The sequence below is a fragment of the Brassica napus genome, chromosome A1 (genome assembly GCF_020379485.1).
Source record: "Brassica napus cultivar Da-Ae chromosome A1, Da-Ae, whole genome shotgun sequence".
NCBI classification, from domain to species: domain Eukaryota; kingdom Viridiplantae; phylum Streptophyta; class Magnoliopsida; order Brassicales; family Brassicaceae; genus Brassica; species Brassica napus.
Genome location: NC_063434.1, coordinates 28,898,298 through 28,911,998, shown reverse-complemented (window position 1 = coordinate 28,911,998; position 13,701 = coordinate 28,898,298). Strand labels below are relative to the sequence as shown.

Here is a 13,701-nt window from a genome sequence, read left to right as displayed (position 1 = left end):
AATCTAAAATATAAGAATTACAAAATGAATTAAAATCCTCATCAAATTTTTAAAAATATTTTATTACTTATATTTTTCTCAAAATCATTTGAATTATGTAATTAGGTCAGTGGAGCCGTGGACTCACGTATCTTTTAAGAAAATCCGATAAAATTAAAATCAGTTATGGGATTTCCTTCCGCGATAAGAGAATATTTTCTCTGTTTCTATGTATAAGTAATTTTGAAATATTTTGTTTGTTTCACAATGTAAGTTCTTTTTCAAAATACAATGCAAAAAGTAATATGAGAAAATAATATTTAAATTTGACTCCAAAAAAATGATAAAATAATATTTAAATAAAAAGTTAAAAGCAAGATTATAAGTGTGATTTTTTATCGGTCTTTTTCTCTCTTTAATTAAATTCTAAAGGTATAAATGTGTTTTTCTAAATACTTGTGCTTTTAAACAAAATTACTTATAAATTTATAATTAGAAATATGGAGTATATCCAACGATATTATTACATTGTATCGTTAAAAAAATGTACTTGTCGTTATCTCCATGGAACTTCAGCACGTTTTTGCCTTCTTAATGTTTTAAACTTTTCTAAAAATATGAATTTAAAAGAATTCACGAAAATGATGCAAGTGATTCCAATTTTGTATGAGTTATTTAGGGGAAATGTATACAACAAAATATGATATGCCGAAAGAAAAGCAAGAATTGCAAATTCAGTAAAAAAAGTAACTTTTCTAAAAAAAAAAAAAAAAGGTTAAATAAATATCATTCAATAGGGTGTTTCTTATAAGGATCTAGACAAGCCATTTAGACCCCAAAAAAAAAATTCTAGACAAGGCAATGCATCTTCCTAGTGTTAGCATTCAGTTGACACATCATCCCCAGTTATCCTCAGAAAATATTAGAACTAACACAGAAAACTTCAGAACTGAGAAGTAGACATTATAGTATTCTACGAAGTTCAGTTCCGAACGTTCCAAAATAATTTTCATAAAATTATAAGATAGCCCCTATAAAAATCCGAGACTCACGATTCAACTTCCACCTTTATATCATCTATCTTTCGAGATATATGGATAATGGAGGTAATTGGAATCAACTGTACCTTTATATTTTTGACTGTAAAATTCAAACCGTAGATTTATTTTCTATTTTTTTGCTATGAAAATAAAGCTCTGTACATTGATATTTTAATTTTGTAGAATTTTTTTTGTTGTGAGACTTTTAAAAAAAAAATCGATTAATTGATATATATGACTTTAAATTAAATTTTGGCTATCTATAGCCTCTTCGACCAATCACTTCCAATTTCTTCCTTTCCTACATCTGTCACCCTCGAGATAAACCCGCTTAGTTTCGAGCTTAACCGTAATTCAATTCAATTAATTTCGGTACTAACTTAATAAAAAAGTAAACCAAATAAACCGGGTTTGCAAGCATACGGTTTAGACTGGTTCTTTATGGAAGTCGGTGACTGTTAGCCTTGTCCCGAACGGCAAAAATCCATTGTCCAAGGAAGTAAAAAACTTTATAAGCGGTGAGGACAACCCAAGAAACTATTCTCCGACAGAACACACACAGCGAAGAAGTTGTCTGAAAACCTCTCTAAAACAAAAACAAAAACTGTTGAAAGATGGCAAGAGAAACTAGTTGTTTGAGCAGAATCGCTGCCGGAACTGCCATCGGCGGCGCACTTGGCGGCGCTGTAGGTAAACTTTCTCTCCCTTTCATTCTCTTTTTTTTTCCACCAACCCTAAATCACTATTTCGAGGCGCCTTTTAAAATCTTGTGTGAATTGAATCTCAGGTGCTGTCCATGGAACTTACCAGGCGATTAGGTTGGGGGTAACTACTTTTTTCTATGAACATCTATCTTTCTCAAGCTTGTAATGTAATCTTTTCTGATTAGAAACTGGAAGTAGTAATGTTTGATTTGTCTTGTTGAAAACGTACTTGCCTTTGAACACGACACAGCTCAGTCTTAAGCAATGGTTTGTGTCAAAAGCTTAAGTTGTTATGATGTGTTTGCTCTTGTTTTGTTTATTTGTGAGCTGGATAGAACAATAAAGTCTGAGTCTTAGCGAGGAATGATCTTTATATTGTGAATTTGGATAGATGATCATCTTGTACGTTAATTCTCTGCAGGTCCCTGGGCTTATGAAGATAAGGTACATAGGGCAAACAACCATTGGCAGCGCAGCGATCTTCGGACTTTTCCTAGGTGCGGGAAGTTTGATACACTGTGGAAAATAAGCGTAGTCAAGTTTGTGGTCTTATGGTGAAAGATTTCTGAATAACATTGAGCTTTTTATTTGATGAGTGTTTTGGATGAATTGTCTCATGTGTTTCTGCCGCTATATGAATTATCATCTTTTGGATTTTGGTGCTTTGTTATTCGTTCTTTTGCCTACCATACTCTTGTTAATGGAAAGATCAGGTTTCAAATATCTTAGTTGCAAAATAAAGCATAGAAAGTGGAGTTCAAAGAGCATATTATTACTTTGTCTTAATTTTACAACCATATGTGCAACAAAAGAAGTTGATTGATTATTTACACATCCACATAGGAACAAGATACTTTGTAACATCGCTTCCAGCTTTGCTTATCCTTAGTTCTGGTTGTTCTGGCTGTCCTAGAGATTACCTGTGTAATTTCTTTATCATCTTCCCAAACTCTGTTTCAGTCATTGATGTGATTAAAAACTATGGGAGCATATGCCTTTCGGTTGGTGTTATAAGCTTATTGTATCCATAAGCTCTCCGACGCGCTTAAAGAATAACACCTCCTTAAGAACGTCTAAACATAAACTTTGAAATCAATCAAAACCGTAAAGTGCGTACCTGAGTATCGTGGCACATGTTCCCTCCATGAGATGCCATAAACTCATCACTCTCTTTATACACTATAGTGTTAAGAGCTCATGCATTAGTGGCTCTTCCTGTTAAAATGTTATCATACTCTGATATAGTGGCGATGTTAAACTTTAGTAATGACGATGTTGTATTGCGTCTTCCCGGCGAATTCTCATTCATTCACCCATGCTTGACTTTTAACTAATGATGTAGTGAAGCGCGCCAACTTTTTATACCATTCGTCCCGGTGACGAGGGATTTCCGATAAACTAACAAATAAAATCATATCTAAACTTAAATTTCGTATCTAAAAAAGAAAAAGAAAAAAAGAAAGATCATATCTAAATTTCGTGTGTATCCAACAGTGTATGGTATTATTAGAGAGAATTGAAACACATTTAAATTTCAGTTGTCCTAATAAGACTTTTAATTTTTTTTGACCATGTTAAACATTTTTTAATTTTATAAATATATAAAATTTTAAAAGTATAAAAAATATTTAAAATACAAGTAGAAGTATTTATATGCTTTCAAACTAAATTTCGAAAGCATGTTTTACTTTATTTCTTAGGTTGACATAGAGTACTTATTCTAATTATTTGACTAGTTTAGAAAACATATTCTACATATTTTATTACGGTCTATATAGAGCTCAACACCACGTAAAGTTTTAGAAAGACAGAAAATACAGTTATTATCACTATAAATTAAAAATAGAGTTTCATCGGAGATGCCTGAACCAAAATCATTATCTTCATAAAATTATAAAATAGGCCCATAGCAATTCGAGGCTCACAATTCAACCCCCACCTTTATAATCTCTCCCTTTCCTACATCTGTCGCTTGACTCTCTTCCTCCTCCAACTACTTCTGTAAATCATTCTCTGTTCCACATCGAGACACCCGTTATTCAATTCAAATCACCTCTGGATTCTCGTTTCTTTTTCTTAAAACAAAAAAAAAACTATTTTTAGTGTGTCTGTACACTTTTTCCATTTTTAGTTCTCATTGTTCCTCACGAGAGACAAAAAACAAAAAAAAAAACATTTTTTCTTCGCTTCAGCTTCTCTGTTTCTGTATTTTTAATTCACAAAAAAGAAGGAGATAGATAGCGTTTGCAGAACGTGACAGCATTATAATATTAAAAGGTTACAACTTTGATTAAAAGATTTTAAACTCTTTTCCTAATCCAATAAAGTCGCTTCCTTTTTTTGACGGTGTCATCTTTCAGTTCTCGTGTTTGGTCCGAACTTGACGAAATATCTTTAGGACAAAATCTGGAGAGGAGACCAGAACAATGTTCGGGATCCAAAACAGACGAGACTTAACCATGGAGCTCCAATCCCAAATCCCAATCCTCCGCCCCAGCATCCACGCCCGACGAGCCAACATCGTCGTCAAGTTCCAAGACATGTACTCGTTCACGGTGGAAGGCAACGTCGACGACGTCAACGTCTTAAACGAAGTGAGAGAGAGAGTGAGGAACCAAGGGAGAGTCTGGTGGGCTCTGGAAGCTAGCAAAGGAGCTAACTGGTATCTCCAGCCTGAGATTCTCTTGATCGGCGCGTTGAAGAAAACGTCTCTAAAGATCTCGGCTTTGGCGAATGCGATCACGTTGAAGAGGTTGGTTAGGAAAGGGATCCCTCCGGTTCTGAGGCCTAAGGTTTGGTTCTCTGTTTCTGGTGCTGCTAAGAAGAAGTCTACGGTTCCGGAGAGTTATTACAGTGATTTGACTAAGGCTGTTGATGGGATGGTCACGCCTGCCACGTTGCAGATTGATCATGTGAGTTTTGATCTTTATCCAAAGTCTCAACTTTTGGTTATGGCTTGATTGGGTTTGTTGTTCTTCAGACAGCTTAGTATTTTTTGGTAATATGTGATTGATTTTTTTTTTTTTGTGTGTTAGATCTTATTCTTGTGTTCAGGCAAAACTAAGAGGCTACTTTGAAAACACTATCAAAGCCTTTTGCTTCTAGTAGTATTGTGTGATGGTCATAGAAGACTACTGCATATGTTGTGTGCTATGAATAGTTCATTTTCACCACTCTGATCTTGGCATTTTGCCTCTTAGACATTGTTTTGAGGGTTTTAGGATTGATGTTGGCTGGAGGGGTGCGGTTTCATTTCCATATGCTTTGATTGTTCTCCATATAAGAGTCTTTATGCTGCTATGTCACTGTTTGATTGATGGTTATTCGAGATTATGTGATGTGATAAGTTGATTCAGTTATCTTTGAGTGCAACCTCCTCTTATCTCTTTTATACTATTATTGTGTGATGGTCAGAGAAAACTATATGTTATGTGATGTGAATAATTGATTTTCACTCCTCTGATCTTGACACTTTACCTCTTAAGACACTCTTTTGAGTGTTTTAGGATTGATGTTGGCTGCAGACACCAAGAAGTGCGGTTTCATCTCCATAGATTTTTTGTTGTTCTAGTTCAGTTTTGTGTTCAGGCAACTTATATTATGCTGCTATAATACTGTTTACCTGATGGTCATTCAAGTTGATTCCGTTATCTTTTGAGTGCAACCTCCTCGGATCTTCTCATTATTTGCCTTTGACATTGTGAATCCACGCTTGCAGGATCTGCCAAGGACTTTCCCTGGTCATCCATGGTTAGACACTCCTGAAGGTCATGCTGCTCTACGGCGTGTGCTTGTTGGGTATTCATTTCGAGATTCTGATGTTGGTTATTGTCAGGTAACACACTATATCCTGTTTACATATCCATTGTGAGTTTTGTAATCTTAATCAATGCTGTTTTTTTTGTTGTTGTTGTTGCAGGGACTAAACTATGTTGCGGCGTTACTATTACTTGTGATGAAGACAGAAGAAGACGCGTTCTGGATGCTAGCTGTTCTTTTGGAAAACGTATTAGTCCGTGACTGCTATACAACCAACTTGTCTGGATGCCATGTTGAGCAGAGGGTATTCAAAGATTTGCTTGCCCAAAAATGTCCAAGGTAAGTCCTTGGATGCTGAGAGCTTCACTAGTTTTATCAAATTGTTTAACACATTGCGTTTTTTTTTTTGCAGAATAGCTTCTCATCTTGAGGATATGGGCTTTGATGTTTCCCTTGTAGCCACGGAATGGTTCCTATGCCTCTTCTCCAAAAGCCTTCCTTCTGAGGTTTATAAGAAAGAGCTATGTTATTAAATTGTATTTGGCTTCTAAGCTTTGCATTTTATTGAGGATACATTGAACTTTTTGTTTGCAGACAACTCTAAGACTGTGGGATGTACTTTTCTATGAAGGAGCAAAGGTTCTTTTCCACGCAGCTTTGGCCATATTCAAGGTTCTTTACTTCTCTTCCTCCTTAAGATTAAGTATCATCTCACTAATCTCTCTCTTTCATTTGCAGATGAAAGAAAACGAGTTGCTTATGACTCACCAGGTCGGTGATGTAATCAACATAATACATACCACCTCACACCAGCTCTTTGACCCTGATGAGTTACTAACGGTAAGCCTTTTTTGCTCTAGTCCAAAGAAATTAAGCTAGTTTATGTATTCAAGATTCATAATCTTTATTTTTTTAGGTGGCGTTTGAGAAAATTGGATCGATGACTACCAACACAATCTCAAAGCAGAGGAAGAAGCAGGAACCGGCAGTGATGGCAGAACTTGACCAGAGACTTAGGAGACTCAACTCTCTTAAAGAAACTGGTAAGAACACATAAACAGAAAGAAACAAGTGTTGGTTTGGGAGAAGATGAGTGAGCCATAAAGTGTACAAGGAGGAGAGTCCAATGGCTTATATATATGCTCACCCCTCTTGATGGTCCTTTTATTCTTCTTCTTTTGCTAAAGTAAATAAAATAGGATATTTTTTTTTAATTTTGAGAGCAAAACAAAAAAAGACCAACAAGATCCATTTTCTGATATGGTAAATGTCAAAGTTTCATCCATTTCAATACTCTGCTTCACAGTAAAGTGTTCTTCCCAAAACTATTTCTTCATAACAAAAAAAAGTATACACAACTTGTAAAGCAGATGATACATGAGGATTAGACTTCAAAAGAAGATATTCAAACTCATCTCTCCAGACAATTAGTCACATTATACATCTCAGGACCCAAACACATGTTAAGAAGTGGAAAGAGAAACAGATTTGAGAACAAACACACATACTGATTTTCCAACGGCATTACTAAAAATCAAGATCAAAGAGGAAAGAAACTATCTGTCGTTCTTGTTCTACGATAATCGGTAAAACGATTCACAATAACATGCTCAAAGATATAAAAAAGGAGATGGGGAGTGAAACAAAACACAACTTCTACTGGCAACACTTCAACTCAGGAGAATTTGTTCTTGAGTTTCATTTCAAACAGCAGGCCATTCTTTACGGATGTCAAAGCTGTAGTTGATCTCCAAGTAGCACTTGTTATCATCATCAAGAAACTGAAACAAGACAAGTAACTTTTAAGTATCTAGACAAGACACCACCAAAGAAGATCTATCACAGAGTTAGATATACTATCCGACCTTAGTTCTAGCAGAATAAGATCCTCGAGCAAACATTCCAGAAGGAGTGGTCTCTTCAGGCATCACGTGGTTGTATGGCTCCAGCTGAGGACTAAAGGTTCCAAGCATTTCCTTTCCTCTGTCCACTGAATCCACATTAAAAAAGGAATTTGATCACATTCATTGTCAGAGAATTTAAGACAAACTTGTGTGTTGTCGTTTTATTACCTTTAACACCGGTCTTCCAAACGGTATTGGTGTACCTAAGACCAGAGACAATGTTGTTGTTAACCTGAAATGTGAATTTCAAACAGTACCTGCTCCCTTCTTTCAAAGTAAACCACATCCCCTTTGGGTTTCCATTCTCAGGTACCATAAGAACAATGTCTGGTCTTCCAGGGGATAAGATGACCAGGCTAATGATCCTCACTTCAGGGTCAAGTGTCTCTGCACATATTAAAAAGACACAAAATTCTATTAAAAATCCATAAAAGAACAAAAAAATCTAAAAATCACTCAAGAAAATGTATAATCAAGCAAGATCTTGTCCAAATATAGAGTCTGATCCCAACTATTCACATGAATCAATCATTTCCAAAATTAATAAAAAAAACAGTAAACCGCTCCCGGCGAAGGAATGTTAAGTTACTGGTGGCCACACGTTAGAGATATCTGAGCGTAACCGGATTCGAACTCAGTTCGCGCCATGCTACCACCGGACCACTAACGCGTGATTATTTCCAAGATTATTATAATTATTAAAAAGTTTGCATTTTAAAAACAGACCTCCAATGTTGGTGACATCAACACTTCCAAGAAGCTGTTCTTTCCACTTCCTCAGACTCTCATCATCCTATAATTTTAAATTCGTCAAGAGAATTCTTCAAAAAAAAATATAATTTGGAAAAAAAATATATAATTTGGAAAAAGGAAGCAACTTTGTCCTTCTCAAGATGCTCCTTGATAGTGTACTGAGGACCCAAATGTAATTTGGAATCGTCTTCTTCTTCTTCCTCCGTGACGCAAAGAGAAGACTCGCTCATCTGTCTCCCCACGGATCCAACACCCTCGTCGTCCGACGCCGTTTTGGACGTGTTTCCGTTCTCTTCATTGTTCTTGTTGTTGTTGTTGTCCATGTCTCTGGAACCAGATACAGCTCCAGATACCAAAGACAGGATCTCGCTTCAAAGCGTAGAGAATATTTACAATGGGTATCGATCTAATCAAAGAGGAGAGAAGAGAATGGGAACAAAGTTTACGGATTTTTTGGTTTGTGATAACGGGAAAGAGGAGGAGATGAAAGAGTCATGTGGTGATCCGAGTTATAGGCGAGAGAGAGAGAATGTTAAGAGAGATCGTGAAAGTCACTAACGAGAATTCCGACAAAAGCATAGTATTTGTTTAGAACATAAGCCTCGAACCACGACAAGACAAATCTGTAATCTCTTTTTATGTTTTTATTATCTTTAAAATTAAATATTTATCTCTCACGGATAATGATTTCATTCGACCGATGGTATTACCCGGTTTGATATTGGAACCTAGCTCGTTGGTATGATGAGGGCATCTGTTTTGGTGTCCATTTTTTCTGTCTCTCCAACAATAACATCAAATCTTGCACCAAAAACAATATTATATATTATTTGATGTATTCAGTTTTAAAATTTTTATATTTTTATTATTTGTAATTGATAAATTATAATTTTGTTATATTTAAATTATATTTATATTTTATTATTTGTAAGTGATAAATAATAATAGTTATTTATTAATTTATTTTGAATAAAATAATAAAATTAAAAATTAATTATATGAAAATAAATTAAAAATACAAATAATATAATATTATTTATGTTTAATTACAAATTTGATAGTAATTGATCTATATTATTAAATGATACATATAAAAATGTATTTTAGGAATTTTGTATGATGAATATTATCACACCAAATGTAAAAATAAATTTAAAACAAAAATAATATAATATATTTATGTTTAATTACAAATTTGATAGTAATTAAATTATATTTTTAAATGAAACATATTAAAATATGTATTTTAAAGATTTGGTGTGATGAATAGTGTTATATCAAATTTGGTGTAACACTATTCACATTACACTGAATTTGGTGAATTTGGTGAAATAGTGTCAAATTTGGTGTTTTGTTGGAGATGAAATCACACCAAATTTGGTGTTTCGGTGTCTTGTTGGAGATGGTTTTTTGAACTATATTCATTATTTTGTGTTTGACAAAAAAAAATTCATCATTTTGTAAAAATAAATAAATCTAGTAGTGCCGAGAGAACGAAAAATTCCAAGACTATTATGTTTTACAAAGACATTGAGATCGAGTGGTGGTAATTATACTATTGTTCTGGCTCATGTGGATATTTTACTTTTATTATACATGCATGGTAAATATTCTACTAACCAAGTATTCAGTAGCTCAGATGGTTAAATTTTTAGGTTCAAAATATTTATATATATACATATATATATATATATTCTACTAATTTATCTAACTGATCTATTTTACTTTGTTTAATTACATAATTTGGCTAAAAATTAACCTGCCAAAAAATGAACGTATCATAAGAAATGCTATAAACATGCAAGAGTGGAACAATTCAAATTCGTCTAAAAATTAAAAGGCTAGCTTCTCGAAATAAAATTTTAACCTATACATCCTTAAAAATGGGTCAAACAATCTATAAATAAACTAGACGTTGAGAGAAAAATGGACCTTAAAATAACTCCATTTAAGGCACTATATAAAGCAGCAGGTGCGTAGTAAAAATCTCAGAAAACAAAATTAAAAAACAATAAAAAATAAAAATAAATAAATAAAAATGGGTTCATATTTGGGAATCTATACAATTTTGGTTCTATGTTTGCTAGGATATTCGGCCAATGCTGAGGTGTTCACTGCTGGTGGTCCTCCAAATTCTGATATTACCGCGGTTAGTATCTTCACTTGTTTTTTATTGCTTGCATTCCAATCAATATGTAAACCATTTCTTATATTAACATGCTCGTGGGAGCTATTGTTGCAGGCAGTTCTTAAAGCATTCACATCGGCATGTCAAGCTCCGGCACCAAGCCAGGTGCTGATCCCAAAAGGTGACTTCAAGCTTGGTGAGACCGTGATGACTGGTCCATGCAAATCTCCAATCGAGTTCACCTTGCAAGGCAACGTGAAAGCTGACGGTGGCTCTACCCAGGGAAAGGATAGATGGGTTGTGTTCGAAAAAATTAATGGTTTTAAGTTGAACGGAGGTGGAACATTTGACGGTGAAGGCAATGCAGCTTGGAAAGCCAATAACTGCCACAAGACTTTTGAGTGCAAGAAACTTCCCATCGTAGGTGTTTCTGTCTTTAATATATTAACACCAATGGCTTTTTTTAAAGATGATATAATTCAGTGATGCATGCTATCTTTCAGAGTGTAAGGTTTGATTTTGTGGATAACGCTGAGATAAAAGACATAACCTCATTAGATGCCAAAAACTTCCACTTCAACGTTATCAGCGGCAAGAACATGACCTTTGATAACATCAAGATCATCGCTCCAGCTGAAAGCCCCAACACTGACGGTATCCATTTGGGAAGATGTGAGGGAGTCAAGATCCTCAACACTAAGATCGCCACAGGAGATGACTGCATCTCCGTGGGAGATGGGATGAAGAATCTCCTCATTGAGAAAGTTGTGTGCGGTCCAGGACACGGAATCAGTGTTGGAAGCCTTGGAAGGTACGGATGGGAGCAAGATGTCACTGACATTAACGTTAAGAACTGTACCCTCGAGGGAACCGACAACGGTCTGAGGATCAAGACATGGCCATCTGCCGCTTGCACCACCACTGCTGCCGGTATTCATTTTGAGGATATCATCCTTAACAAAGTTAGCAACCCAATCCTCATCGACCAGGAGTACTGCCCTTGGAACCAATGCAACAAGAACGTAAGTATCTTTTATTAGATTCTATGTCTTGCCACTATCACCGTATTCTATGAAATTGGATAAATTGGCTCAGCAAACATATTATTCTGATGGTTTTCTAGATATTTAGCATTCACCATTTTGGTTGAGGTTACATATATATGATTATGATTCCCAAAGTTTTTTTCTATTTGCAGAAACCATCAACAATTAAGCTGGTGGACATTACCTTCAGGAATATTAGAGGAACATCAGGGAACAAGGACGCAGTGAAACTATTGTGCAGCAAGGGACATCCATGTGAGAACGTTGAGATTGGAGACATTAACATTGACTACACAGGACCTGACGGTCCACCCACTTTCGAGTGCACAAACGTCACACCTAAGCTTGTGGGAACCCAGAACCCAAAGGCTTGCGTTGGACCTGTGGTCAAGGCTCCTGGCAAAGAGTAAAATGCTGAAGCTCATATCAACACACTAGGGAATTCCACCTCCAATTTTGTTTATTCTTTTTCTAATCCTTTTTCAAGTCACATATGGGTGAGTTTTAGAAAACTGTAACAAAAAAAATGTATATTCGATGCCAACACATATGTGTGAGTGCATAATGATGTAATTAATAAGACTAAATTATATATTCTGCGTAAGTGCGTATGATTGTTTCTTTTTAAAATATTAATATGCGCGGTAAGTTGTATACACTTCAATCTTAATTTTGTTTTCTTTTCCGAATCTTAAAATTATTTAACAAGATCTGATTTCAATCTTAAGATTAATTTAACTAATACAGTATTAGTTTTTTTTTTTTGAGAACTCATTTTAAACTAGAACTCAAATCATTTCAATAATAGTTCACTAACATATAGTATTCTTTCCAAGTTATACTGAACTAGAACTCAAAGATACACTTGTTCATACATAACCGATGCAAGCATTTGGACAACGAAACATGACATCGTCATAAGTACACTGATTGGAAATGTAATTTTCAATCAAACTTTTGCTCTTTGCTTATGATCTCATTGGAAAAAATTTAACTTGATAATATGAGGTGCATAGTCTTCATCTCTACTTTGGTTCAATGCTCCTTAATCATGTTGGATACTTTTTTAGGCTTCAATATAAAAAAGAAGTTCGGACAAATTTATTGATATTTCTAGTAATATTACTTCTATGATATTGGTACTTCAAAAGAATTATGAGTTATTATAGAAACTAGGTTAAGATCCATGTTTTGCGCATGATGAATTTTATGTATACAAATGATATTTTTTTTATTTTTATTATTTATTTTGTGTTTATTTACTTCATATTTATATAATTAAATTAGAGTAAACATATAAATCAAAACTATACATCCTTTTATTTATATTTTTTTTATAAATAAATCAAAACAATCATTTTATTTATTTTATATGAAATATAATTAATTTGAATGATAATGACATAGATATCTAGTAAAATTTAATATAACTTATTAATTGAGATTTCCTACTCATAAAATTTTATTAACATTTATATATATATATTGCTGTAAAAAAAATTAAACCATCAATTACAAAACTTTCAATGTGAGATTTATTTTAATACAAATTTTTAAATTAAAATATTAAGGTCTCAATACTTTTAAAATGTAAATTTTGAAATTAACATGTTTATGTATTTTTATATGGTATATAGTTTAATTTAAACGATATTAGGATATATATATATATATATTTATATTTATATTTATATTTAATATGAATATCTATTAAATGAGACTTTATATTCATACAATTTTATGATAATTTTGTATCTTGTTATAATAAAAAAAAGTAGATAAACCATTGATTACAAAATTTCAATGTGGGCTTTTAACTTTTTTAGTAATTTATAGTTTTTTTAAATTCATAATATAACATATAAGAAAAAGTCTATATTTTAATCATATGGTTAATGTGATTGTATAATTACTTTTAATAATATGAAATTAAACAAAATCGATGGAGGTTACAAAAATTGTTATCAAATCTTTATTATTCATAATCATTAATTTTCGTATATATGGTAGTCGTATTAGGTAATTTCGTAACTTTTATTTAGATAAATAATGTAAAATATTCTTTTTAATATTACTAATCAATCTGATAGTTAGTTTAATAATAAAATATAATATATATTTAGATAGACCATCTATTTTTTCTAAGGATCCTAAGCATCATTGTTGTATTGATACGTGGATACAAAAAAATGTTGCAATGCTTTTCAATTATATATAAAGGATTATGTGGTTGAAAGAAATAAAAAAAAAAGTGCAATGCAGTTAAGTAATGAGGAACGATTAATTTTTGTTATTAAAAGACGGAAGTCACGAACCACATTAATTAAAGTCATCGATTACTGACTGACCAAGCAAAGATTAAAAATAAATTTTTTTTTGAAACCAGAT

General features: G+C 33.4%; 4 protein-coding genes across 5 annotated transcripts; 3 read left to right on the top strand and 1 right to left on the bottom strand.

The window, feature by feature from the left end:
* The first annotated feature begins 1,458 nt into the window (after positions 1-1,458).
* Positions 1,459-2,446, top strand: BNAC01G39580D. The gene is made up of 3 exons (XM_013868606.3): positions 1,459-1,709; positions 1,807-1,844; positions 2,145-2,446. The coding sequence occupies exons 1-3, from the start codon at positions 1,634-1,636 to the stop codon at positions 2,250-2,252; spliced, it is 222 nt and encodes a 73-aa protein (XP_013724060.1). The 5' UTR covers positions 1,459-1,633; the 3' UTR covers positions 2,253-2,446.
* Positions 2,447-3,699: 1,253 nt separating this feature from the next.
* Positions 3,700-6,767, top strand: LOC106427974 (TBC1 domain family member 2B). Of its 2 annotated transcripts, XM_013868699.3 has the most exons (8): positions 3,700-4,000; positions 4,084-4,635; positions 5,442-5,558; positions 5,643-5,821; positions 5,895-5,988; positions 6,077-6,154; positions 6,221-6,322; positions 6,399-6,767. In XM_013868699.3, the coding sequence occupies exons 2-8, from the start codon at positions 4,150-4,152 to the stop codon at positions 6,537-6,539; spliced, it is 1,197 nt and encodes a 398-aa protein (XP_013724153.2). In that variant the 5' UTR covers positions 3,700-4,000; positions 4,084-4,149; the 3' UTR covers positions 6,540-6,767. The 2 variants fall into 2 exon arrangements, with proteins under 2 accessions (XP_013724153.2, XP_048615396.1); XM_048759439.1 differs by having other exon boundaries at positions 3,700-4,635.
* Positions 6,768-6,866: 99 nt separating this feature from the next.
* LOC106427975 (rho GDP-dissociation inhibitor 1) lies at positions 6,867-8,724 on the bottom strand. The gene is made up of 5 exons (XM_013868700.3): positions 8,265-8,724; positions 8,113-8,179; positions 7,555-7,773; positions 7,348-7,472; positions 6,867-7,263 (listed from the first exon to the last, which is right to left on the bottom strand). Exons 1-5 carry the CDS (start codon positions 8,460-8,462, stop codon positions 7,186-7,188), a joined length of 687 nt encoding a protein of 228 aa, XP_013724154.2. The 5' UTR covers positions 8,463-8,724; the 3' UTR covers positions 6,867-7,185.
* Positions 8,725-10,121: 1,397 nt separating this feature from the next.
* LOC106427919 (polygalacturonase-like) lies at positions 10,122-11,917 on the top strand. Its single transcript, XM_048759475.1, has 4 exons — positions 10,122-10,288; positions 10,382-10,687; positions 10,771-11,289; positions 11,466-11,917. Exons 1-4 carry the CDS (start codon positions 10,178-10,180, stop codon positions 11,721-11,723), a joined length of 1,194 nt encoding a protein of 397 aa, XP_048615432.1. The 5' UTR covers positions 10,122-10,177; the 3' UTR covers positions 11,724-11,917.
* The last annotated feature ends 1,784 nt before the right edge of the window (positions 11,918-13,701 follow it).

Coding starts and splice junctions, on each gene's coding strand:
- LOC106427975 (XM_013868700.3), bottom strand. CDS start 8,462: ATGGACAACAACAACAACAAGAACAATGAAGAGAACGGAAACACGTCC. Junction 8,180..8,264: donor AGCATCTTGAGAAGGACAAA/GTTGCTTCCTTT, acceptor TTAAAATTATAG/GATGATGAGAGTCTGAGGAA. Junction 7,264..7,347: donor CTTATTCTGCTAGAACTAAG/GTCGGATAGTAT, acceptor GTCTTGTTTCAG/TTTCTTGATGATGATAACAA.
- BNAC01G39580D (XM_013868606.3), top strand. CDS start 1,634: ATGGCAAGAGAAACTAGTTGTTTGAGCAGAATCGCTGCCGGAACTGCC. Junction 1,710..1,806: donor CGCACTTGGCGGCGCTGTAG/GTAAACTTTCTC, acceptor ATTGAATCTCAG/GTGCTGTCCATGGAACTTAC. Junction 1,845..2,144: donor ACCAGGCGATTAGGTTGGGG/GTAACTACTTTT, acceptor AATTCTCTGCAG/GTCCCTGGGCTTATGAAGAT.
- LOC106427919 (XM_048759475.1), top strand. CDS start 10,178: ATGGGTTCATATTTGGGAATCTATACAATTTTGGTTCTATGTTTGCTA. Junction 10,289..10,381: donor CAAATTCTGATATTACCGCG/GTTAGTATCTTC, acceptor CTATTGTTGCAG/GCAGTTCTTAAAGCATTCAC. Junction 10,688..10,770: donor AGTGCAAGAAACTTCCCATC/GTAGGTGTTTCT, acceptor GCTATCTTTCAG/AGTGTAAGGTTTGATTTTGT.
- LOC106427974 (XM_013868699.3), top strand. CDS start 4,150: ATGTTCGGGATCCAAAACAGACGAGACTTAACCATGGAGCTCCAATCC. Junction 5,989..6,076: donor CCAAAAGCCTTCCTTCTGAG/GTTTATAAGAAA, acceptor TTTTGTTTGCAG/ACAACTCTAAGACTGTGGGA. Junction 6,323..6,398: donor ACCCTGATGAGTTACTAACG/GTAAGCCTTTTT, acceptor TTATTTTTTTAG/GTGGCGTTTGAGAAAATTGG.